The sequence below is a fragment of the Ambystoma mexicanum genome, chromosome 14 (genome assembly GCF_040938575.1).
Source record: "Ambystoma mexicanum isolate Mex_15411 chromosome 14, UKY_AmexF1_1, whole genome shotgun sequence".
Taxonomy (NCBI): Eukaryota; Metazoa; Chordata; class Amphibia; order Caudata; family Ambystomatidae; genus Ambystoma; species Ambystoma mexicanum.
The window spans coordinates 134385761-134411639 of record NC_090940.1 but is presented as its reverse complement, the minus strand read 5'-3'; the positions used below and the strand labels follow the sequence as shown (position 1 = coordinate 134411639).

At 44.6% G+C, this 25879-nt stretch overlaps 1 protein-coding gene across 1 annotated transcript in view; it reads right to left on the bottom strand.

The window, feature by feature from the left end:
• Positions 1 to 25879, bottom strand: part of AQR (aquarius intron-binding spliceosomal factor) — an 877350-nt gene that overhangs the window by 204634 nt on the left and 646837 nt on the right. Inside the window, exon 27 of the mRNA XM_069638728.1 lies at positions 24242 to 24379. Within this exon, the coding sequence (XP_069494829.1) occupies positions 24242 to 24379 (138 nt within the window). The remainder of the gene's footprint in view (positions 1 to 24241; positions 24380 to 25879) is intronic.

The following is a 25879-nucleotide window of genomic DNA, read 5'->3' as shown; positions in this document are numbered from 1 at the left end:
CCGATTTCCCTACTCCGAAGGAACATGTGGTGCATGTATGTGATTAGGGAACCACTGAGGCATTGCCAGGTTTCCGCTGGGAACCCATTGGGTCCTGGGGTTTTCCCAGTTTAGAGTTGTGTAAGCGCAGATTGTAGTTCGTCTTCCGTCAGTTCCCGGTCCAATGCTTCCCGCTGTTGTGTGGTAAGGCGTGGGAGAGCAATCGTGTCGAGGAAGTTCGGGCAGTGGATCTTGGTATCCTCGCCCGGGGGGGAATAAAGACACTCGTAATAATTGGCAAAGGCGTCCATGATGTCGGAGTCCTCCGTCAATAGGTCCCCATTCAATGTTCGGATCGCTTGAACATACCCCTTGCGTAGTTCCCTCCTTTCCAGCCAGGCTAGCGTTTTCCCCGCCTTATCCCCTCGCTCATAAATCTGGCTCCGGATCGACCAGCGGACGGCCCGAGCGTTGCTTAAGGCCAGATTACTTAAGGTCTCTTGTGCTGTTTCCAGGGCCTCCATTGAGGCCACATCACCCAATTCCAAAAATTGTGCCTCCCGTTTGGAGACCTGTTCCTCAGCCTCTGTGATTTCGAGAGTGTGGTTCAGCTGGTGGGCGGTCACCAAAGAAATGGCTACCTCCCTAAGAACAGATTTATAGGCCTCAGACACTCGTAATAATTGGCAAAGGCGTCCATGATGTCGGAGTCCTCCGTCAATAGGTCCCCATTCAATGTTCGGATCGCTTGAACATACCCCTTGCGTAGTTCCCTCCTTTCCAGCCAGGCTAGCGTTTTCCCCGCCTTATCCCCTCGCTCATAAATCTGGCTCCGGATCGACCAGCGGACGGCCCGAGCGTTGCTTAAGGCCAGATTACTTAAGGTCTCTTGTGCTGTTTCCAGGGCCTCCATTGCCACATCACCCAATTCCAAAAATTGTGCCTCCCGTTTGGAGACCTGTTCCTCAGCCTCTGTGATTTCGCGAGTGTGGTTCAGCTGGTGGGCGGTCACCAAAGAAATGGCTACCTCCCTAAGAACAGATTTATAGGCCTCCCAGACTGTAATAGGATTATCTACGGAACTCTCGTTATGTTCAAAGTATTCATTGGACTTATTTGTCAACCCCTCAACTATCTCAGGGAGTTCCAAGTGGTATGTGCTCAGACGCCAATTTGTGTCTGGTTTCTGCTCTTTAGGGTCACTAGTAGGGGAGAGTGATCTGAAATCCCCCATGGCCAGTAGGGCCGCAGATGTGAGTCTGTGGGAAGCGTTCTGGGGATGAGGATGTAATCGATTCTGGACATTGTTTTGTGCACATGGAAATAGAAAGAAAACCCCACCTCATTTGTGTGTAGAGCCCTCCGGGTATCTAATAACCCAGTGGAGTTGGCGAAACTATAAAGTTCCGTCGGGCCCTCCCAGGTGGTGTTCCCCTTGCGTGATCTGTCTCTGCCAACCTCCATTACATCATTGAAATACCCCCCTAGGGCACATATGTCCGCACCCTCCTCCTGCAATATCAATTGCAGGTCTCGAAAAAGGTCCTTTGTGCGCACAGGGGTGCGTATGCTGCAATGAAGCCCCACCGCTCTCCCCATAAGTCACCCAACACTGCGACATATTGGCCCCCCGGGTCAATGCAAACATTTTTAACCTGAAAGGGGATGCGTTTATGGAAGAGTACCATTGTGCCTCTGGCGCCCCCTGCGAATCCCGCCTGGTATGACTGTGAATAGTTAGTTCTCCTAAAAAACCCACATTCCGTCCCTGCCAAATGGGTCTCTGTGAGGAGGGCCACGTCCGGGAAGTGTCTGTTAAGGTACTGCAATATTAGCTTTCGTTTGATGCTTGAACCCAAGCCATTCACATTCCAGGCCAGCAAGGACAACCAACCTGTTTGTGGCCCATTACTGTGTTGAAGTCCAATCAAAGAGGGTCATATGTTCCGTGTGTCCCCCTCATTCTGCCCCCCAAAACCTCGCCAGTGTCTTCCCCATCCCCACCACATGCTTGCACTTCATAAACCAAAACAACCTCCGGTCACCCAAACACTGGATCCTCTATTCCAGCGTAACTGGCGCCCAAAATACTTGCTCTCATAGCATCGAGTTCTGTGGTGCCTGATAGCCAACCCCCATAAACTCCCCCTACCCTGTACATCCCTTGCCCACACCCCCACCGGAACACCTGTCGCCCAAACATACAAACATCAACAATAAGAATGTATTCAGGGGGAAACCCCGGGGCTCAAGTTGCTACTCCGCTCACCCGTTCCGTCACACAGGTTATGCATCACCTGCCTGTGCCTTGGGAGAGAGCAAGAGGAGGGCCGTGTGCACCCTCCTTCAGGGCGGTATGTAGCATTGGGTATCCTCCAGTGCCTTATGTCTCGATAGTCTTCCCATTTTCCCCAAGCGAGGTGTCCTCTGTGCCCTCCATGCTTGGGATGGGTGTTTGCTCCCGCGCCAGGGTGGAATAACCATTCCCTTTTCTCGGTGTGTGGTCTCTCTGGATCTTGGCGAGGATAGAACCTGGGTCTCCAGCCAGTCCCATGCTTCTTTGGGGTTCTGGAACACATGAACTGTGTTATTGTGGTACAGCTTGAGGGTGGCCGGGAAGAACAATGCATATTTGATGTTCAGAGCAGCCAGATTCCGCTTGATGGAATCGTAGGATTGGCAAGCTTTCTGGACCTCACGTGTGTAGTCTGGGAAAAACCGAATCTTATTCCCGTTGCACGTGATCTGGCCCTTTGCTTATGCCATGTGGAGAATTGCGTCCCTATCACGGTAATTCATGAGCTTGGAAATTACCGTTCTTGGGGGTGCTCCGGGTACTGGTCTGCCCGTCGGGACTCTGTGCGCCCTTTCAATGGAGAAAAATTTTGAAAGCTTTAGGGGGGCCATTAGGTCTGCGAGCCAGTCTTCTAGGAAGAGTTCCATGGATGGGCCTTCTTCTCGCTCCGGGAGCCCGAGGATGCAGATGTTGTTGCGCTGGGGGTGGTCCTCGCTATCCTTGGCCCTGGCCTCAAGAATGGTAAGTTTTTTCTCCACCTGCCCCAGGCATTCCTCCGTCCTTTTGGTCTTGTCCTCGGCATCAGAAATTCTCTGCTCTGTTTCCCCCACACGGGACGTCAAATTCTGCAAGTCCTGGCGGAGGAAGGAGACCTCTGAGGACAGGCCATCAATTTTTGATTCCACGGACAACCTCGATTCCCCAATGGCGGTCATTATGTGCGTTAGTGACAGTGCTTGACCTGTTTCACTAGCTGGAGTGCCCCATCCAGCGTGATCTGCGGCGGCACGGGGCTTTCCCAGTACAGACATGGTGTATCTATCTATTTTGTCTTGTACCGTAGTTTTTTTCGGAGCGTGTGTTGCCCCATCGGGTCCAGGGGAACAGAATTCGGGGTGTAGCCATCCCGGTGAGTGTCCTGGTTCCCCAGGTACTATGGGTGTATTAATGGTGCGGAGGGGGGGGGGGGGGCTCCAGGCGGATAGCCAGTAGGGGCCAATCCTTTATGACGAGTTCCCGAACCTATGTGCCTCCACTGGTTTCATTTGGTGCTGGCGGAGGTCCGCTCCGTGCCCCCCCCCGGTCCCCACCCCTCATCGCCTCCTGTCTTGCTCCCACCTTACTCGAAGGCTGCAACCGGGCAGTCCTTCAACCCCCCGGACTCCGAGTTATCACTCTTACTTAAGTGCAGCCACTCCATTCTTCCCCACCAGATCCGGAGTTGATGTGTGCCCCCGCAGTCCGCCGTCGTTGTGGTGGTCTGGCGGTCTGTGACACCTAGGCCTCTCCTGTCCAGGGCACTCGTGTGGGGTGTGAGGCCCTCTCTGATTCAGCACCTCTCCCTTGCAGCGGCCGCCCCGCTCGTGTGCCCCGTTTGGTCCGGGGAGGTCGATGGTCATGATGATTATGGCACCCTGATCCACAGCTCCTAGCTCTTCTGCCGGTGTGGGGTTCAGAGGGGCCCGCAGCCCTGAGCTCCTTGCAAATGTGGTGATTCCTCCTCACTGCACCTCCCCCTCTTGGAGGCCCCGACCACCAGGATATCGCAGCAGCCCAGGCCGTTGCCCCGAGCACTGCAGGGGCTGCCCAAAGCCACCCGTCCCCCTTCCCACCGCACCTCAATCCCTCAGGCCCTGCGGGGTCGGGGGGGAAGGAGGGGAATACTGTTTCCCGGGGGTAGGCTGTTAGCGTCCGGGCCCGCAGCTCTGTGCGGGTGATTGGAGGTCCACCTGCGGCAGTCTGGCGCTTCTCCTTTCTGCGCCTCACCCCCTCCGAGAAAGCGGCTCCCCGGCGACCCTCAGCACAGTCCTATGGGGTCGCGAGAGAAGGGTGAAGAATGGCGGCCCAGGTAGTCATGTCGGCTCGAGCCTGCCCCTCGCTGCTACGTGTTCTCTTTTCCTGGGGCAGCGGTTATTTGTTGTCCCGCCTGTGGACCGCTAAGGCATCGGCAGGAAGGGGAACCTGTGACCGTGCTCCAACCGTGAGGGGGATCTCCCACCGTGCTCCCGTTCGTGCATCGGAGCGCGGCATCGTATACCTCAAGGGAGTCCCGGTCCCCTCCCCTTTCAACGGGCCGCTCTCCCTGCAGTGCTGGTACTCGGCCCTCTTCCCGCGCCGAACCACCGAAACTTGGATCGGTCGTTCACCCTCTGGGCAGCTCTGATTTTCCCCTAGAGTTCACCAGTATAGGGTCGGTCCCCTCTATATACGGCGTGCAGTCTTTGTTCGCCAATGAATTCCTTTTATGACAGGATTTTCACAGGATTACGGGCGGCCTGGACGGAGCAGCAGAGGGCTACTTCTTCATCTGTTGCCTGCTCAACAGCTCCCCCCAATATTTCAGTCATTTGAAGCGAAAATTAATTCAACTATGCTTTTGAATGCTCTATCTGCAAAAGTTGATTGGCTGGCCTTTCAAATAAACATGTTATGATAAACAGGGTCTAAAGCCTGCTCATGCCTATCGGGGTAAGTTCCCAGACATGTGAGATTATAGAAGATGTGGCTCAGTGCCATATAGTTATATCCCAAATATCCTTGCAAACTGATGCATGTGCGATCATTGAAATTCTAGTGGAAAAAGAACCAAGTGGGGAGGATAGGGCTCAAGAAACAGTGTTTGATCTATTTCGCCCATTGAAACGGAAAAAAACCACATAGAAACACGAGCTTTAAACAAATTTTAAAAACTAAGAACCAGCCCTCTTTATCTTGAATAAGTAATAGCAAATACATTTTTTTTTTATTTAGACACAGATCACACCAGTTCGGACAATAGTGGTAGTTAAACCACCCAATGATTGTCCGACTCCAAAGAATGCGAACATCAAACAGTTGACTTCAGAAACACAGATCAAAAATTCTTGTATACAACCAAGCTCCCCGATAAATCTGGATGAGGAGGAGCATGATGATCTGTTAAATTTTTCGACATATTCAGCAACGTCTCTACCTCAATTAGAGGTAATATCCAAGTTGTTGCATCACCCTCAGGTGATGGCTAAAAATAGCAATGAGGAAAAAAACAAAAATGCAGAATAGAAGATGCCTTTCCTCTTTTTAGGACTCTGGAGCAAAAATGATCTCGCCCGCCCACTCAATCCACAATGACTGATCATAGAAACCATAACAGAGCTAATCCCAGCTTAGTGATAAAGGGACGCAGAAGAGATATACCCCCCGGTACAAGAAACTACTCAGACATTGTTTCTGAAGTACAAGTGAGCAAGGAATATGTTAACCCTATTAGGGGGGCCCCGAGAAATGACGACACGCTAATGTTAAAAATGATCAACAGACAAAATGCGGATCCTTTTCCTAATCGTACACATTATTGATGGCTTTCAAGACGGCACCAATCCTTAAACACATACAATCACAACATATCAAATATGTAAGATTTATTAATAAATCTAAAATGGACACAGCGGAGCGGACTATTCCCTCATAGATTGTGAAGGAGCGAATATGTAATACAAGAGAAAAATTGCAGCATCAAGGTTTTGTGTGTACAAACACCTATATATTTAGCGAATGGGCACCAGACACCACATCGCAATCAGGACGTAGCTGAATTACACCCTGAAAGATAAAGAAATTCATCTAATCCGAAGTGGCGATCACACTGCTCACATCACTTTACTGACCCTACCCCCACGGTCTAAATTTGAACCACTCTTCTTCAATTGTGAGGGGGAAAGAGGTCAATTATCAAGGGAAGTCTATTTTAAAGAGGAACCTACAAAAACAGGTCAGCGAAACTGGTTGTGGCTGAAAAAAGCTATTAGAGATACCAATCACGGGAAAACCTATTAACGCCAGGATTCAATGAAAACGCAAAATTTCACAATGGCCGTGTGGAATGCTAGAGGGTTCAAACATTTATTAACCCAAGAGAAAACAAGCTCTTTAGCAGAATTTCACATCATTGCCTTACAAGAGACGTGGATAACTGTTGAACCCATGTGGCGAAATTAGGAAGACTCCAAGATCCCGGCAAAAAAGCAGGCAAAGGGTAGACCCGCAGCAGGAATGTTGATAGCAGTAAAAATGGGTTTGGGGAATAAATTAGGGGCCTGAGAATCTCCACATTCCGGGATACAACTAACTAAATTATCATCAACAGATCCCAACTTTCCCATGGGCACACATATAGCAATCTTAAATCTATACTGGAATCCAGTTTCGATCACAGAGGATAGCTTCTTTGAACTTATAAACCACATGTTAGATCTGATTGCACACGTTGATCCAATTCAAACAACCACTGTGGTTGGGGATTTGAATATTAGATGTATATCAAACAATAACAAAGTCCCTCCATCGAGAGTAGAACAAAAGGCTTAATCTAATGTCTGCATGAAATCTCACAATGCGAAAAGGCACTATGACAGGTGATATGCCGCCAACAGCCACATGGAAAAGAGCATAGTTTTCCACGATTTTAGACTATGGGCCTCATTACAAGTATGGCGGTAAGGCAACAACGGTGCCGGTAGCGCTACCAGCACCGTTGCTACCGTACCGCCATACTACGAGTTCTGCTCGCGGGTGCCTTTGCAGCCACCAGGTCTGACCTGGTGGCCATACCAGCACCCGCGAGCAGAACAGGACTGTAGCACCGGTACCGTTATTAACGCCTTCCCCATTCCCATTCAGCCCTATCGGGCCGAATGGGGGTGGGGAGTCCCTTATTACGAGCACCCGCGAATGGGCATTTACCGGGTTCACCAAACTCGGCATGACCCGGTGATTGCCCATTCATTGGTGCCGGTAAAAAATTGATACAGGCATGGCTACCGCCAGCCTCGTAATGAGGCCCTTTGTCTTTATCTCTGCTGTGGCTGTCAGTAGAATTTAAACTTTTACATTTCTTCCATCTGTAGCGAGTGATTATAACATTCTGCAACTTACATGAATGTTCCCACTGACCATACAGCGAGAACACCGACTACCTGAGTGCGCTTTGAGCATAGAAATACAATAAAATGGTCAGTACCCAAATTAGAATCTTTTCTGAACCAACTACAATCCACTCTTACTGGGCCAACTATACCTACATATATAGGGATATATGGATACTTAACATCTTAAATCCATCAAGGGATTCCAACCAATATTTAATCACAAACATCCTTACACCTGGACTATCAATTCCCTTGAAACACAATTTCGTACAAACTTTAAGAACCTTAAAAAAGGATCCTTGAAAGAAATGAAGTCAGAAACTGCACAACTTCGCACACATTATAAAAATGTGGTTATACAATATAAGTACTCTAAATATCCGATTGATGGAGAACGAATGTTAGCGGCAAGATCTACTAAATCAAGTGCTTAAATATGGGGGTTATTAAAGGAGGGCAACCCAAATGTATCCTCGTCCCTGCTGATAAATGCCATAAGTGAACAAAGCTAGGATAATCACTTCTCAGTGCTGTTCTCAGAGGTGTCTCGCCCGCTGGTTCAATCGCAATTTCTCTTCGGCGATCAGTCTAAACTAATCATTGATTGAACTGACATACTCCTGCTAATCAACAAACTTCGCTCCTCCAGAGCTCCTGGCCCAGATGGCCTCATAAATATTACTCTGAAAGCCCACCCTAATCAATGGGCTGCAATTTTTGAAATCATATTCTGAGAAATTCTGGTGACGGGTATGATCCCGAACTCATGGAAAGAGTCGATCATTATTCCAGTATTAAAAAAGGGGAGTAGAAATGATACAATGAATTACTGCCCTATTGCACTAATGGACATTCCTGGGAAAATGTTTGCACGACTAGTACTTCGGGACCTCTCTAAATGGCTCTCAACAGCTACCTTGCGCCACCATCATCAGTCAGTTTTTATTAAAGGAATGGGCACATCTGTTAACCACCTCCTCCTCTCGGCCGCGAAAAAGCAAGCAAGAATTTCAAATCAACCAATGTACCTCACTTTTATAGATTTTAAACAAGCTTTTGATTCTGTTTGGAGAAATATATTATTGTCTAAATTGATTGATGCAGGTTGCCCGACTATTCCAACCTGTGGTCTTAAACAAGGCTGTATTTTAGCATCTACTCGTTTAAATTTTTACATCAGAGATATTAATACATTTTTAGACTTGCCACAATCCTTTCCACCTAAAGTTGGCAACTCGGCTGTATCTTGGCTCCTCTACGCAGATGACCTCATGCTGATTAATCAGACCCTGATAGGGCTCCAAAGAAAACGTAACGCTTTGGCATCATAGGCAGAAAGTAATGGGCTAGTGATAAACACCCAGAAATCAAACATCTTGATATTACATTTGACTAGAGGAAAGCATGCCCCAAAGCTTAAGTAGACAATCAATAATCTAGCAGTCAATATTGTCCAGGAGTATAAATATCTGAGACAAAATATTAACAATAATTCAAGTGACCAACCTTATAAATTTGAATTGAAATTTAAAATGCAAACATTGACATCCCAAGCCAAACTAATACAAAACAAGTTTGGAAAATATTCTCTCTGGCCGGTTATCAATTTCTACAAACAAAAGGTGGTGCCAGTTATTACATAAGGAGCACAGGCAAAACTCCCATATAATCATCCAAATTGGGAGTACATAGAAGGCCTCTACTGGAATAAAATATGATCTCTACCTAACAGCATTCCAATGGCCATTATCGGATATCAATTCAGACTTGTATCTCTTGCTTCGGTGGTAGTGTGGCAATCTCTATCCTTGTTCCGGAAATGTCTTATGAGTAAACCCTATGAGGAAAATGTAATGCCACTTCTCATGATAATACTCTCAACAAAAAAGATAAATCCTTAAATATATGTAGAAAGAGTATTTTATTGATGATGAAAAACGCTGATATTACCGAACAAGTGTAACACCTATACAATTTTTAAAAACAGAATTTCAATTAAAAGCCCTACACCAAATTCCAATATATATAACAAAATTACATAACAATAAATATGGTGCAACAAAATGAAAATACACTTTAACTTGTGGTGTACTAGATCACAAATTGCGAGCAGTTCTAAAGATCCAAATTGTTGTAAAACATGCAGGTTCTGTAAGCAAACCAATCAAATTGAAACATTAAAACATCTTTTTGTTGAATGCTCACAATTGACCCCTTCAAGTAAATAATTTTAAAATTAAATTATTTAACACATTTCGTATGTTATCCCATCAGCAACTTTGGAGCACATTTTTTAATGCGAATCATATCTGTAAATATTGCAACCATCAACTATTTACGAGCATTAACTATTCACAATTAATCTAGTGATGCAAACTCTCCATTATCTGTGTTTAAACTTTGGTTCCATCGTATGCAATTGCGGGGTGCTTTATGCTCTTAAACCTCACCCAAATTGCACATTTTAGCTTACAATGTCTACTTAAAGCTCTGAATCATATTCATATAAATGCCTTATAAACTGAAAGAGTAGACTTAAAGCATTGGAGAATAGAGTTTTAAAATAGGATGCAACTGTCTTTTAGAAGGTTTTGTATATTTATTGTTGGATTGTAAGCTTGTTTTCTCGTAGGGACTTGTTTTCGAAGACTTTGTATATTTGTATATTTATTGTTTTTTTTTTTAAATTTTATTGGTTTAAATTAAACCTTTAAAATGTTTGCTTAAGGTGACACAAAACAATACATTACACAGTGACATAGTCAACTACCCCCTTCAACATCTCCCTCCCTCATTGCCACACAAGTACATGACCATTATCCTTTTTTATGTCTTTAAACGCATGTACATCCTTAGGCCAGCCGTCTCAGGCTAGTTCATTTTTAGCATTTAATCTCTCCTCAATGATGGCAAGGAAGGAGGTCAAAGGTAGGATTAGTTTCATGTCTGAGCCATTCCACATATACCTCCACCATTCATCAGCACATACCGACTGGTGTGCAATATACCAGCCTCCCAAGTGGAATGATCGTATGTCCTTCAATGCTGTGCAGAAAAGCACTAGGTGTTTTATAGATTCTGGCTCCTTTCCACATAACCGACACATCGTAGATAAATCCACGTTTCCCGCCCAGTGACTAGTTCTATCCTTTGTTTTCATTGCATAAAGGCGGAATAGCATGAATATTCTTCTTGCTTTCGGGGACGGAAAGCGACTCAGGTATGGTTGAAGGATTCCGTAGCCTCTTGCTTCCCCCGGATAGTTTTTCATCGCATGGGCTTCGTTGCGCTCATAGCATGTATTTATCCAGTCAAAGCGCCATATTGATACCTTGGCTGCTGTTGGATTTGTGAGGAGGGTTTCCAAGTTGATATTATAGACCTTTAACAAGTCTTCGCATCGTCTTACCCATTGCGCGAGCAAGTCTGAACCTTTAGACGAAGCGTTATGTAAAATCTCAAATTGGAGTATTCCCTCCTCTGCTCTTGATTTCCGATACAAGCTAAGTTGGTTCCAACTTATCCTTGCATGTAATGAAATTAGGGCTAGTTCGTATCTTAGACATGCCGTTGAGATGCCTGGAGGCAGGTTTAAGGACTTTGTCCAAAACATGTGTTCAAGCGAGGCCAGTGGGTTGCCGAGCAACCAAAGGCGTTTTCTGCACCGTAGGACAAAATCGGAACCGCCTTTTGTTCGTAGAAGTTCCGTAAAGGTTGTATTGAGAAATTCCCATATTTCCTATGTAGCATCAGGCCTTGACATGCCAACTGGGCACATTTCCGTTTTGAATCTGCCACCCAGGGTTCATCACATATGCTAGAATTTAGAAGCATTCCGAGATATTTAACGCTTTTTGAGATTTTCAATTTTTCTTGGTTCAGCGACCACACCTGTCTTGTGCTTTTTTGTAGCCGGTTTGTTTTTAGATTCTCAAAGATAAGTATTTCCGTCTTTGTGGTATTAATCCTTAGGTTGTTCTGATGCACATAATTTTGGACGGCTTCTAGTTTACGCTGGAGTCCAATTGGCGTTAGATCTAAAATAACCAAGTCATCAGCGTATAATAACCAATTTATCTTTGATGCGTTGAGTTTCGGAGGAAAGGATCTGACAGACTGAATGGTGTCCCCAATGTCAGAAATAAAGAGACTAAAAATTGCTGCTGCCAGAGGACACCCCTGCTTCACATCCTTATATGTCTTTATTTGTGTTGAGAGCGACCCAGATTGATCTAACCGGACAAAGATTGACGTGTCATTGTGTAGTTCTTTTATTGCCGCCAGTAATCCCTCAGGACATCCCGACAATTCTAGCTTCTGCCACAATAGGTCACGGTCGATCCTGTCGAAAGCCATGGAGAAGTCAACAAAAGCTAGGAACACTCTCGTATTCGTTCTAAGGGCCTCCATTTTCAAAAGATTTAAAATCAATAAGTTCAAGGAACAGCCAACGGATTTTACAAAACCAGCCTGTCTTGCATCAACTCTATTTGCAGTCTTTGCCCATGTAATCCATTTTTTTTGGAGCAGCGATGCAAAGATTTTTCCCAGTACATCAAGTAAGGCCACCGGACGGTAATTTGTAGGTGCTAATCTGTTGCCTTTCTTGAAGATGGGTATTATTATCCCTGATTTCCACGATGCAGGGATTTGTTTTTGGTCGTTGATTCGTCCAAATAACTCAACGCATATCGCTGTCCATAAGTCAGGAAACTGTTTAATCATCGAGTTTGACAGACCATCTGGTCCAGGGGCTCGAGAATTTTTTGCTCTCATAATTATCTCGCGGATTTCCTCATCTGAAAATTGTAGGTCCCATGATGTTATATTTGACATTGACTTAGATGGTGGCATATCTTTATGATACAGAGCTGTAAAATAGTTTATCCATTCTTTTTCAGGCACTGGGCATGTCTGCAAAGCAGCTTGCGGGGCTTCAAGACCATTGAGTATGCGCCAGAAGTCTCTACTATTTTTGTTTACAAGAGTCTTCATCATTGTTTCAGCATCGTTTTGGATTAATATGGCTCGATGACTTTTAATCCAGTTTTTGTAGGATTGCCTTGCAGATTTGTTTTTCGCCGAAATTTCTCCAACTGGGCCTTGATTATTTTTTCGAATTTGAGCTCGCATTGCACGTTTTCGTTGTTTTATCAGTAAGTCAAAACTATGCTCATTCTGGAATGACCCATTTCTCATACCAATATGTTTTGTTTTAAATTGCCACAGAATTGGAACGTAGTCAATGACCTTCTCTGTTGATGTAAATTGCTTATAGATATCGAGGACCTCTTTTTCGACTAATTTTAACCAAAGTCTATTTGGTTCTACTAAGACCTTTGATCTCCATTTTTCCCTCGGTTTATCTCTCCAATCTTGAAATATAATTTCGAGCATTTCATGGTCGCTGTGGGTCATTGGACATATTTTCATTGACTTTATTTTCTCATGCATATTGTTAGACACGAAAATAGTCAATAGTAGAACTTTGGCCATCACGCTGCCACGTTGGTTTCGGAGGAATATCGCCTGGCGTACAGCCGTTTAACATTGCGAGGCCTCTTACTTCCATTTCATCAGTCCATGTTTTTGCTAGATTAGATTTTAGAGAGTTCTGAGGTTTGAAGAAATCAATATTCAGGTCCCCGCAAACTATTATGTCAGAGCCGAAGCCGGATTCTAATACATTGTCAAGAATTTTCGTGACTTGGTCAATAAACTCATGGGATCCAGTGCGCTGATGGTTCCAATAGAGATTAATGATATGTATCACGTCGTTCTTCTTATCGGCGGCCGCAGACTTGCTTATCTCAGAGGCCTGGATGTACGGCGTATGATTATCAGTTCTTAACAGCCGGTAACCAGACGAACGGTTTATCATTGTCAAAAGGCCGGCTATCGGGGGACCTTTTTCAGGCTTAATGGCAGGATTCAGCGCGCATTCAAAGTTTGCTATTGTAGGTGATTCGCGCATCCAGGTCTCTTGAAGACAAATCAAATTTAGTTTACTAGCCCAGTTATTGACCATCAAATGTCCAAAGCCGCGTGTGTTCCAAGAAATAAACGTGAGATCTTGTTGCGATTCGCACTTTGAACATTAGCCGTTTGCCTTCCTATTCAGTGCGCTCGCCATCCAGGTCCAATCTTCATTTAAGATAGGTCGCAGTCGATTGTTTGAAAGTGCCAAACCTGGGGTCTCAATTAGATTCTCATTATTTATGGTAATTTTAATTCTCTCCATTGGAATGGATTCGAAGGTTGAATCCTGTGTTCCAACTCTGAAATCTTGCAACTGGGAGTTGGATTGGATGTTTTTATAATCCATTTCGATCTTTGCCAGTTGTAAATGTTGTTTTGTGGTCTAATGTACACTCTTTCTCTTGTCCCACTGTGGCCCGTAGGCGTTAATGTCACGCTGAGCGAATTCCCCTTTGTGGTCGTTAATTTCATTCTTGTTTCCTCTTCTCTCGCAGTCCGCCATTTTGTAGGCGTCGAAGCCTAAAGAATGCAGTTCTTCATTTACATCTAGAATTACATTTGCGATTAAGATTGTGTTTAAATGTAAAATTACTCTGTCTGTTCGAAGGTCATCTGGAAATTCGATTATTTTTATGTCTTTTGATTCAAGCGACCGAAGTTGTGGGATATGATGTAATAACCTTCGCACATTTGAACGATTCAAAATTAGATTTTCATTTCCATGTAGACGCTCCAACATTAATTTAATCGGGGCCGTAGAATCAGTTGTTCGTGTACTAGACCTCTGCTGTCTCATTTTCGAATTTTGTCCCAATGATTCTATCGGCTGGGGGTCCACCTTCCGGTGCTTCGACGGTTTGAGAGTAGGAATCATAGCCAGTGTCGCTTCATTTCTTTCCTCCAGTGGAGTCATATGTGCAAAGCTCAGACTTAGCTCATTGGGGCTCATTGATTTTGCGTGGTTCCTCCTCCTTTGTCTAGCTCTTTTTTCTTGAAGTGTGACAAACTCCGGACTCCTTGGTTCTTTCTTGTCATTTTTAATCTCAACGATGGGAGGTAATATCACGCACATTAGGCCCTTAGATTCGCTAAGTGGTTTATTTAGGAGAACCTGGGGTTTTGGTTCTACACTCACTTTCTGTATATCATTATCTGGAGTAGGCTTCCCTGTGCTAGCCACTACTCTTGGGCTAGCTAATGGTTCCTCAGGGATTATACCAGAAATTGCTTCATCCGTAGCCTTTTCCTCATAGACCGATAGTTCCAGTAATTCGGCCTGCAGTGTCTCATCCTCATCGTTTTGTACGCTCACTATCTTCTTTACCTTTGCATCATCTTCAACATGATACTCACTCTCTTGGTCCTTTGCCTTTGTCGCCTCTTGGTCAGGATACACCGACTTGCCTTCTTTAAATGAATCAGCTAGTTTTAGGCTTGAGGTAATCGCTTTGTCAACTAAGTGGAACATATTTATGTTTCGCAAGAACTTTCGTGCACCTTTTTGTTGTGTTTTTTTCCGAGCCGGCATGTTCTTTTGTTTTTTTGTATTTGGCACATTTTTCGTTTTACCCCCTACATGACCTGGGATCGCGTCTGTCTCTGAGTTTCCAAAGATAGGAAACAAGCCCGATTGCTTTAGTATCACAGACTGATCACTTTGCGGGTCGACAACCAAATCTATTGCATTCTGGCTCAAAGCGGAACAGGAGGCAATTTGGACATCCCCCAATGCTGGGTTCATCGCATTTTGTGTCTGTCTAAACGCAGAATTGAACGAGAGGTCGAGTGGACTTGTATAGCTCTCAACGTTCCTATTCATCTTGTTAGTAGTAGTTCGCAAATCCTCTTCCAACATCGTCTGATCAACCTCCGTCCTGTCACCTTCGTTCATTGCGACATTCGTCACGATCTGTGACGTTTCCGTTGTCGTCTTGAGGTGGAGAGAGGATTTGTGTAGAAACTCCAGTTGCGGGTGGAGGGAGGCATTCGATACCGGCTTTGGAATATTTGCTTCGTCACAGGGGCTCACTACTTAAGGGATCCAACCTGCGTCTTTCTCTTGACATGCAGCCCCCAACGTCTCCCCTTTGTAGACAACGTGAGATTTACGGAATAGAGACAAAGCTTCCCTCGCTACCTCAGCGAATAACTTCTTGTCAATCCTATCATTTTGTTTAGATACGTTCATGTCTTGTATGCCTGACAGCAACTGCTGGTTCATCTCATTTTGTTTAAGGCTACCCAAGCCCTGCATTGCCTCTAATTGAACCAGTTTTGAGTTCATCAATGCTAACAGGGTTGACATATCCTTTACATTGTCATTTAGTGTTTCATACAGTTTTGTGAACGGTGTAAGAGAAATTGCCATGGCAGCGGTTAATGTCGTTAATAAATCGTTTAAAGGGACATGGCCACATGTCTCTCGATTCCTGATTTCGTTTCTCTCAAGTGGTTTTGCTATGTTGGTACTATAGCGTCTCCCCTCTCTTCTTATTTTAGGAAAGGGGCGTTCACCAATCGAAGAATCTGAAGTTTCCGCCTCTTCTGATGAAACATCTGAAGGAGAGCTAGTCCTTCTAATCACATGTGTTATTTCCCGTTTTCGTTGTTCTACATGATCCTGTTTAGAGGCCCTATTCTGTGAGATGGGCACATGTCTCTCCTGCGTCTGTAGACACCTCATAGGGGATACTGCCTCTTGTGCTTTATAGTTATTCGGTCTATCTGCTCCCCAAATGCCATGATTAAGAGCTGTGTCGTACATACGTACCTTTTTGGTTGACATATCAGTTGTGGAAACATTTCTTGGTGTCAAAGATGGCTGGTTATCACAATTCCTAGTTTTATTTAAGTTTGTTAAAGTTTGCAGCACGGTAGAGACCAATTCTAACGAGTTTCTTTTATCAAATGGGGGATTATCGTTTAACCCAGTCGTGCTGCTCTCATTAAGCTCCTTCTGAGCGCTACCACACGTTTTCAAACCTATCGATGTTTCGTCTTTGTATAGACCATCTACACTGACCTTATTGTGATCAGAAGTGGTATGTAGAGCCGAGCAAGCAAATGAGTCGTTGAAGTTTTCTATTGAATTGGGATTAGGTAAGTCAAGCATCATCATAGAGTCACTTACTTCTTTCATCTGAATCGAACGCTCCCAGGGCGACTCTGCAGGCATGGTATCAGCAGCGTGATCGTCTTTTGGGAGAGCACCCGCTTTAGCACTCCCGCCCTCTTCCAGCCTCTCCACGGTGTCGATATCATCACAGCACGGATTGTGCAAAGCGTCCGTCTCTCCGCGCCGCCTCCAGTCAGCCGCGTCATCAGCGAGTGTCGGGCGTGCCTCCCCCTCTACCAGCGCCGCCGCGGCATCTCCCCGCGCGGGCTCCAACGCCGCAAACTCTCCCAAACGGCCATGTCCCACCACACTCGGTAAGTGAGACTCCATCGCATCTGTATATATGTGTTCGGGTAGTTCTTCCTCATTTAGTATTTTGTCACGCACTACCAATGCGTTGGACTCCGTCTCCATTAAGAGGGCGAACTCGGAGACCTTAAGGCAGCCAGTGGTAGCGCAAGATACTTCTGAGCTTATAGTAGAAACTGCATAGTTCAACTCTCCATTGTTCGGGGGCTGGGACTCTGCGTCTGCCTCCTGGCATATATGATTAAACACGCCATCAAAGGCTTCTGTTGTTAGATCCACATAAGATGGCGCATCTTGTTCAGTAGACTCTACTAGATCGGTTACAGAGCTATATGAAAAATATTGACTTTGTTGCTTTTTCCTCGAACGTTTTGCAATTGACTCTTGTGATTCATCCATGGATGCGGCCCTTTTTAATTGGGCTCTTGTTCTCGAGATTGTGAGTCTCGCTGTTAGGTTTAACGGATCCATAACTTATAACGTTGACTCTCTGTTCACCTGTCGCCGCACGCCAAACAGCAAACAGTAGAAACCACAGCCCTTTCACACAGGGCTTAGCGCCACAAGGGCGGGAGAGGCGGCCTTAAGTGCCAAGTGGACTGGGTCAGGTGACTCAGCCAGCCAGGTGGTTAAAGGCACAGGCACACGCACCTCTCTTCCTCAATGGTAGCAACAGCTTCCTTATCCTCCTTCCTCCACCCCACAGCAAACAGTAGAAACCACAGCCCTTTGCACACAGGTTTTAATGTTGCACTGTAAGTTTGTTTGGTAGTGGGGACCAATTTGAACCCAACATATTGATGAACAGTTTGAAATGCGATCCTAATTGTAGGGAATACTGTGTGTCCGGTTGTTGTCGAAGGTATCTTTTTTTATCGCTTAATGACATTTATAAGTGCTCATAAATTTATGGAATATTGGAAAGGGTGTAACACACACAAGAATACTTATTGTCCGGGTGTTGTCAAAGTTGTTTTGTTTGATCATATAATGAAATGTATAAGTGATTTTAAGTTTATGTTATATTTGAAAGGTTGTAATTAATAACCAAAACAAATAAAAAGAAGTAAAAATAAGAAACAAAAAATAAAGAATTCAGGAAAGGATCTTCTGAATTAACAGGTCTCCCACTGAAATACACATTCATGCAGGGGCTGACTATGCCAGCCCACCAACCCACACGCATGCAGCATGTACATTTTGGTAGCCAGGCAAGTCGACCCAAGCAGCCAAGCTTCCAAACACTTAGGGTCCCCCACACAAAAGTGGACTGGGAAGTCTGGGGGTCCTTAAGCCAATTTGGACTTAAAGCCAGAACAAGAATGCATTTGCGGGCTCTGTGTTTGCTTATGTCAACAAAACAGACATTGTGGTCATGCTTTAAAGGGCCACACATCGAAAGGGCACCTAAAAAAACAAAATGGCCAGGACTAGAACTTAGAAAAATGTCTTAGTAACCGAAAAAAATCCAATGTAGGTGCATTCGCCTACTAATGTGATAAAAAGTACTGCAGCCAAGATGCAGCCAAAAAGCCAAAGTACCGATGCCGCCAGCATACTTCCCAGCAGACTTTCAGGGTGATAGAATCACACTGGGACCAAAATGGGGTCCTTAAAAAGCAAACCTGCACTGGTAGACTTAGGAGCTACTAAGGGCAGCCTATCCGAAAAGGATGCAGTGACAGGGGGAACTTTAGTAAAAGTCCCACTGGGCACAAAAATAAAGCTATAAAACATAGAAGTAGGCAGAAAGATTTTGGGACCCATGACATTAGAAAATAATTCTACCCTAACAATGTAAAACAGGCAAGAATTAGTACTCAAGCTTAGATCAATGGCTAGAATAATAAAAGTGTGTATACATTGTACATTATGCAGGTGGTAATTCACCCTATGGAGTTGTGTTATTTTTTTTTAAACCTTTATTTATTAGACAGGCGTACAACCAGCAGTGCATATAGTGCCGCACATGTGGCATTACAGAGTATGCACGCGGGACACCACATTGCAATATAAAAATAAACATTTGATCAACACATCATTTACTACCCATCGGATAACTTGAACTCTTGGGTGACTCATTCTGAAGCGTCCGTATGCCCTTCAGACGTCTCAGGGGCAGAGCTAGCCAAAAACAATCTGAGCAGATTCCATATGTCTTTGGGGCGGCATGTAAGGGTCACAATAAGAATATACCCCTCTTCCTTTTCATGAGCTTGAAAGCCCAACCACCCCACCTGCAACCTGCACCAAAGACCTCACATGGTGCACCAATATTCAGAAAGCTCTCTCCAACAAAATTGAGCTCCTACAAGCTAAAATAGAGACTAAAAAAACAAATCTGGCCACCAACACACACCCTGTCGTAACTCAAATACCCTCACCTGATAAAGACGACCTGTTCAAGTTCTCCCTGCTCACCAATAAGGATGTCGAGGACATAATCATGAGTCTAAAAGCATCTAGATGTTTAGGTCGATGCCTGGCCAGCAATTATTAAAGAAACAGCGAAGGATCTTGCGCCTTTTATCACAGCATAAATCAATGCATCCTTTGCTACCAGCACAGTACCAACTAACCTGAAGGACGCTTGGGTCCTGCCACCCCTCAAGAAGCCTTCCCTGGACCCTAACATCCTGAGGAATTATAGACCTATCACCACTGTGCCATTCCTTCTCAAAAATCTGGACAGTGCTGCTTACCTACAGATTCAGCATCACCTTGAAAGCAAAAACTTACTAGGGCTCCGTCAATCAGGTTTCCGACCCAGATGGCATGGAGACAGCCCTGTTAGACCTAGTAACACAAATGAAGATCATAAAAGACAAAGGCAACTTAGCACTCCTCTTGTTACTGTATCAGCTCCCTTTGACTTGGTGGACCACAAAGTCCTATGTAATGAACTCTCATCCGCAGCCCATTTCTCAGAGAAGCCACCACCACTATTCAGTCCTTCTTAAAAAACAGAACTACTAGAGTATTTTCTCCCACTGCGTCCGCCATACCAGTCCCTGTCACTTGCGGAGTCCCCCAGGGTTCATGTGTCTCTCCCACGCTCTACAACATTTTCACCAAGCCCCTCTTTGACAACTTAGACCATTTGGGTGTCTCCTACACAAATTACGCGGACGACACCCAAATCCTTATCCCTTTTTCTGGCAACTACAACATAGACTCCAAGCGCCTTATCGATATTTACCTTATCATCCAAGCTTGGATGGACAAACAGACTATGCCTCAATGACGACAAGACTGAGCTGCTCCTCGTAGGCACCCAAATCAGACTCAACACACTGGATAAACAATTCAATCCTTTCAATCTTGACGGCAATAACATCACGGTTTCCAAAGACGTAAAAACCTTAGGTATCCACATCGACTCTTCTATCTCACTGATAAGACAAATGAACGCAACTGCCTGGAACCAATGCATACACATGCAAGCTAATTAACGCCTACAGACCATTTCTGACTACAGGCAACTGCCTTACCTTAGCCAGGGCTTTAATCCCATCAAAGATAGATTATTGCAATGCCCTCTATCTAGGTACTAACCAATACAACCTAAAAAAGTTATACATTTTCCAGAATAACGCACTCAGATCAGTGACCAACCACCCCAGATCATATCTCAGAGATGAGGCGTAACGTTCATTGGCTTTCAGTTAACCAAAGAATCAGTCTCAAAACTCTGTCACTCAAATGCCTAAACAATCTAGCACCCAAATACTTGTGTGACAAATTCATATGAAAATCTTCGGATCGACCTGTTAGATCCTCACAATCCAACTGCCTTATCATCCGTAGGTTCAAGCTCCAAAAGGCAGGAGGCAGTTTCCCGGTTTTAGCAGCTCAAATGGGGAACTCCTTACCTGCAACCATCAGAGCCAAACCTTCCTTCCACATATTCAGAAATAATGTAACAACCTGGCTCACACTGAATGAATCACACTGATATACTACTGTACATGTTCCTTTACCTGCAAATCCTATTGTATTTAATGTATACTTGGTCTTACTCTACTTGCAAATCAAGCTGTAATTTCTTGCAAATTTCACTGTATACCTCTTAATTGTACTTTCACTATGTAAACACATGCCCTATGTCATTTGTAAATACTTCTTGTACGCAATTGTAAAATATCTATTTTATGTAAATATAAGTAATGCGCCCAGATGCCTAAGAGCTTGGTGCGCTATATAAATAAAATACAAATACAAATGAGCATATCAATTCATGCAGCCATTCCTCTTTGCTAGGAACACTTTGATTTCCAGTATTTAAGTATACATTTCTTTGCCATAGCACAGGTCACATTGAAAAAGCGCAGTGTAGCAACAGAGGTCCTGCCAATGTCTCCCAGCAGATTGGAGCTAGAGATGGCGGAATGTCCAGCATAGAGTTCAAAGTAGCCGCCACTGCACCCCAAAATGCTAGGATCGGGAGGCATTTTGAATACATGTGGAATGAGTCAGCTTGTGCTATACCACACTTCCCACACTCGCCACTTACATCAGGGGAAAATTTAGCGAGTCTTACTGGGGTGTAGTGCAAATGGTTAAGGATATTAAACTGTATTAATCTACACCCAGCACTGATTAAAATTGGTTTCGTCAGTTGACAGCATCTATTCCATTTATCATCCTCAAGAGTTATCCCCAAGTCTTGTTCCCACACACTTTGCATCGTATTTTTCGATTTAAAATGGGGTTGAAGCAGATTATACAATCTAGACACACCCTGTCTGGACCCATCCAGAGTCACTATTACATTAAGACACTCCAGGGTTTCTGGCTCAACAGGAAAAGAGGGCCACTTTCTGCAGCAAGCCCCCCTCATTTGATCGTACTGCCGCACTCAGAGGGGATCACCCCCCCAATATATGTGAGAAGTCCACTAGGGACACAAATCTCCCCTCTGGAAACATGTCCCCCCATCTTCAGATGCCCAGGTGCATCCCAAGCAATTCTAAATTCCCTGTCGAACGTGGGAAGGATATCAGAGACATTTCACAAAGGAACCAAGCTATTATATGGTGCCTTGACCTCCAATCTGGTAACTATTCTGGACCAAGCATTGACCGTGGTTCTAACCTGGTGTAACATACAGGAGTCAATATACTGGTCACTGAATATGACCGTTTTCAGGTCCATGGGAGAAGCCCTGTGCTGTTGCAGTGTCACATGCACTGCCCTCGGCTTGTCGCCATACCAGTATACCGCAAAGTGAGCCTGAGCAGCCAAGTAATGAAGTTCAAAGTCTGGAGCCGCAAGGCCCCCATATTCGTACGGTTGTCATTTTCTCCCAACTAATCCTGGCTGCCCAGTCACCCCCAGGCAAACAATGTCGCCAGTGATCTGAGCCTGGTTAAGAATTTCCTCCCTGGCCATATAGGAACATTACAAAAATATTATAACAACTTCGGAAGTACCACCATCTTCAAAAAAGCAATCCGACTGTATAACGAGATCGGGAGCTCCGCCCATAGTTTCAGCTTGGCTCCTAATTGTTGTAAAGGAGTTGTGTACTTTTCTAGGTTTCAGTGGAAAACTCAGATTATGTTAGAAAACCTAAACATTTGGCTATCAGACGCCACTGAAGGTTCTCTCCAAATAGTTTACAGATGGCAAATATCTTACTGGGTGAATCAGTAAGGTTTTTTTGGAAACTGGTAAACACTTTGTTTATAAGATTACAGTGGGGCTGGTTCATTCAGTAATTAACTCCACAGTGCCAATCCAGCATTTCCACACCAGAATTTCTGAAGTCAAGTATACTGAACTGTATAGGAATGGTAAGAAGGACTACCTTCTTGAAAAGCAGAACATAAAAACACAGTATAAAGATTAAAAAGTAATGGTTAAAAGGCACATCATTTAGGATAATGGCCCTATCAGATCCTAATTGGTCCAATCTTATGATCCATGTGTAATGTCACAGAGGTACAAACATTTCTGATGGCTCGAAACGCAATCCAGCTCCTTATGGGTATTGTGAGGTTCACTTTAGAAACAGAATGAGAGCTGTGGGATAACCACCTGCACAGCCCGGGAGACCCACATTTACAGAAAAGAGGGCTGTGAATTGTTACTATATAAAACAAGGAAAAATAAGTCCCATGAGACATGCGCAATCTACAGGATTTCCATGCAGCACCAGGTCTCAGTGGTGTACCGAGCTTGAGACTGTTGGCCCCCCAGTGGCTCTTTTAATAGCCAGTCCGTGACATTTTGCATTGGGACAAAACTCCCGTTCGGCACCATTGGGGTGCCTTCATTTGCAGAATTTGCCGAACAGGAGAGGAGTCCCTCTGCCAGGACAATATCCCATGGAGCTCTGCGTCAACAGAGAACTACAAAGGGAGCCATTAGGCACTGATGGGAGGGAGGGGGGACTAATGGTAGGGACCTTTGTCTCCGAAGAAATGTGAATGAGGGTGATCAGAAATGAGAAGGGTGCATAATTCTGCATGCTTTATGAAATAATGACTATTGGTTTAAAACCACCCCAAGGGGGATTTGCTAGGCAACATTACCTGCATGATGTGACATTGCACGCACGATTGGGAGACTAAAACTAAAGCCATACTCCTATTGCTCAACATATTTCTATGACAATGTATATAGTGCAAAGTTAGTTTATTATCAAAGGCTAGTTTATTATGTAATGTGGTTTGCTTCCAAAGCAGTGCAATAAATAAAGTATTTATTAAGCACATGAAATGCAAAACGAAACCTAAATATCTATATCAACAAACCTGGGAAGATGTGTTCAGTTTCTTAAATAGTACAAAACCTGGTTTCACCATTTAACCTAAGTGTAGGATCCTGGGCAAATCATGTAATCGAACTGTGTCTTATCTGACACGCAGTTAGTGATTCACTTCATTGTTTATGTTAATATATCATTCCATCATAAAAATGCCTAATGACTATAGAGTTACTCCATATATAGTAATAGTGCCATTTAGGTATTTTGCAGCACAAAGTTACTTGGCTTACATATTGCAACTTATCCTAAAGTCACTTTTATGGTGCCACCCAGTATCAAAGACAGATGATGATCCTTGCAATGTCCTTTTCTGTGAAGTCACTTCTGCTGGTGCATTCCATATGCAAATTAAGAGGTTTGCATATACCTTGCCCCACAGAGTTCTAATAGATGAGTTTCCTGCATCTGTAATGGTCCTGCAGTTTATTTATTTTGTGCTATATGCATGTCTTAAAATGACATCTACCACTAATGTGCGAATGATAACATTTGGAATTGCGTGCACTGGATTGGGTGGGGGGGGATAGCAGGACTTTTTTCGTGGCTTGCTCCCCCCACCCCCCACTCTTGTAACTCTTGCAATGCTGGATACTTCCCTGCCTGGTCTTTATGATTTTGATAAAATTATACCATTGTCGCGCATTCTTATCCAGGACGTGGTTTACCTTGAAGCCTAGTTCTACCAAATCGTGGCGCTTCAGGGCAGCGTGAGTGCAGGTCATTGCAATGATCTTTGCCTCTTTCACCAGCAAGTACTTGGATCGGTCAAGCCCACTACGCAGCAATTCGAATGCTCTGAACTCCTGTAAAAAAAAATATATATCGATGTTCATGACAAAGGATACAGCAAGAAGAAATGGCAAAGGTTAATCACAGACCTGCATCCCTCAACACACTTATGTCATACCACTGCTAGCAGCGATCTGTACAGCAGATCTGCTTGGTTGCCTACAGGTAGTGTACTAACAGCTCTTCAGCTGCCAACTTGGTAGATCTTGCATGTCACCCCAAATAAATGAACACATGCCTCCCCAGCGTGCAATCTAAAGACAAGCCACTTACCTGAAAAACAGCGGTTCCATGTTAGAAGGTTTTTTGTCAGAGCTTTGTTCAGGCCTGCCCATAACTGAGCAAGAGGGGTTCTAGCCAGTGCACCTGACTGCTAGTGGCAAAACAAAGCTGAGCAACCAAGGCTAAACTCTCAGCAGGGGACCACAATGAATGAAATGACTATACTGCTTTGAAAATATTCAATAAGCTAATATCCACACAATGTGCTAGTGTACATACAACTATGTTGCACTGAAATAAAAGCAATGCAGGTTTACAGACAAGCAACGCTGTCAAACTGAGCACGTTCAGTGTATTTAGGATGGGACCTTGCCAAGTGGGTCATCGAGATAGTTCAGGATGAACCGGGAGTCTCCAGGAAACAAAGATACCCAAATAGGATTAGAAATGTCCCAACGTCAATGAATTAATTTATTCTACAGGCAATAAACGTTTCCCATAGTGTTCAATTCTAACAGTGGGTCTCCCCTTGCAGTTCTGGCAAATCAAGAGCTGTCACAAAACACAACATTTTAGTCACCTATGTGAACAGGCCGGCAGAGCTACCGCCCTTCAAGACGGGCAAGTAATGGAGGAGACGGGCAGGAGAGGAACATCAACATCGTGGGGAAGAATCTCAAGAACAGGAGGAGACTGGGGTGCCCCTTTGTTGTAGTGCAGGACGGTGCTGATGCAGGAAGCGAGATACTGCTGCACAAAAAAGGGCCTAGTACACGGGACCCACAGAACCCAGTAAAGATTAAGGATAGGGAGCGGAGAGGGAGGAAGGGACTTTTAGCCCATAACAGGTCTGACACTGGAGTGCTTGCTGTACCATAACATCAAAGTCGAAGCAAATTAGAGGATAACACCCAAGTGTAAAGTGGTGCCTGTTAACAGCCCCAGAAGTCCAGAGGGAGACTCTGCCATAGGCGGGCTCTCGGGAACAGCAAAGAAGTTGAGGCAGAACCAAAGCACAGTACAACAAAACTGCATATCCCAGGATTTGGGGGTGGGGGCGCAATGTGCCCTCTAATTATTTTTCTTTAAGTGCGGAACGGGGTACCTTTCGTGCGCACTTTATTTTCCATGTGCGCAACTGACTAACGAGGTAAGCTACTTTGTGAGCATGCATAGTTACTGAGCTACCATCTCTGAAGAGAGTTTGGAAAGGAATTGCCCCTTCCAAACCACTGCAATTCTTTACAAATCTGCGTAAAAGGTGCATTTTACAACACCTTTTCTAGAAAATA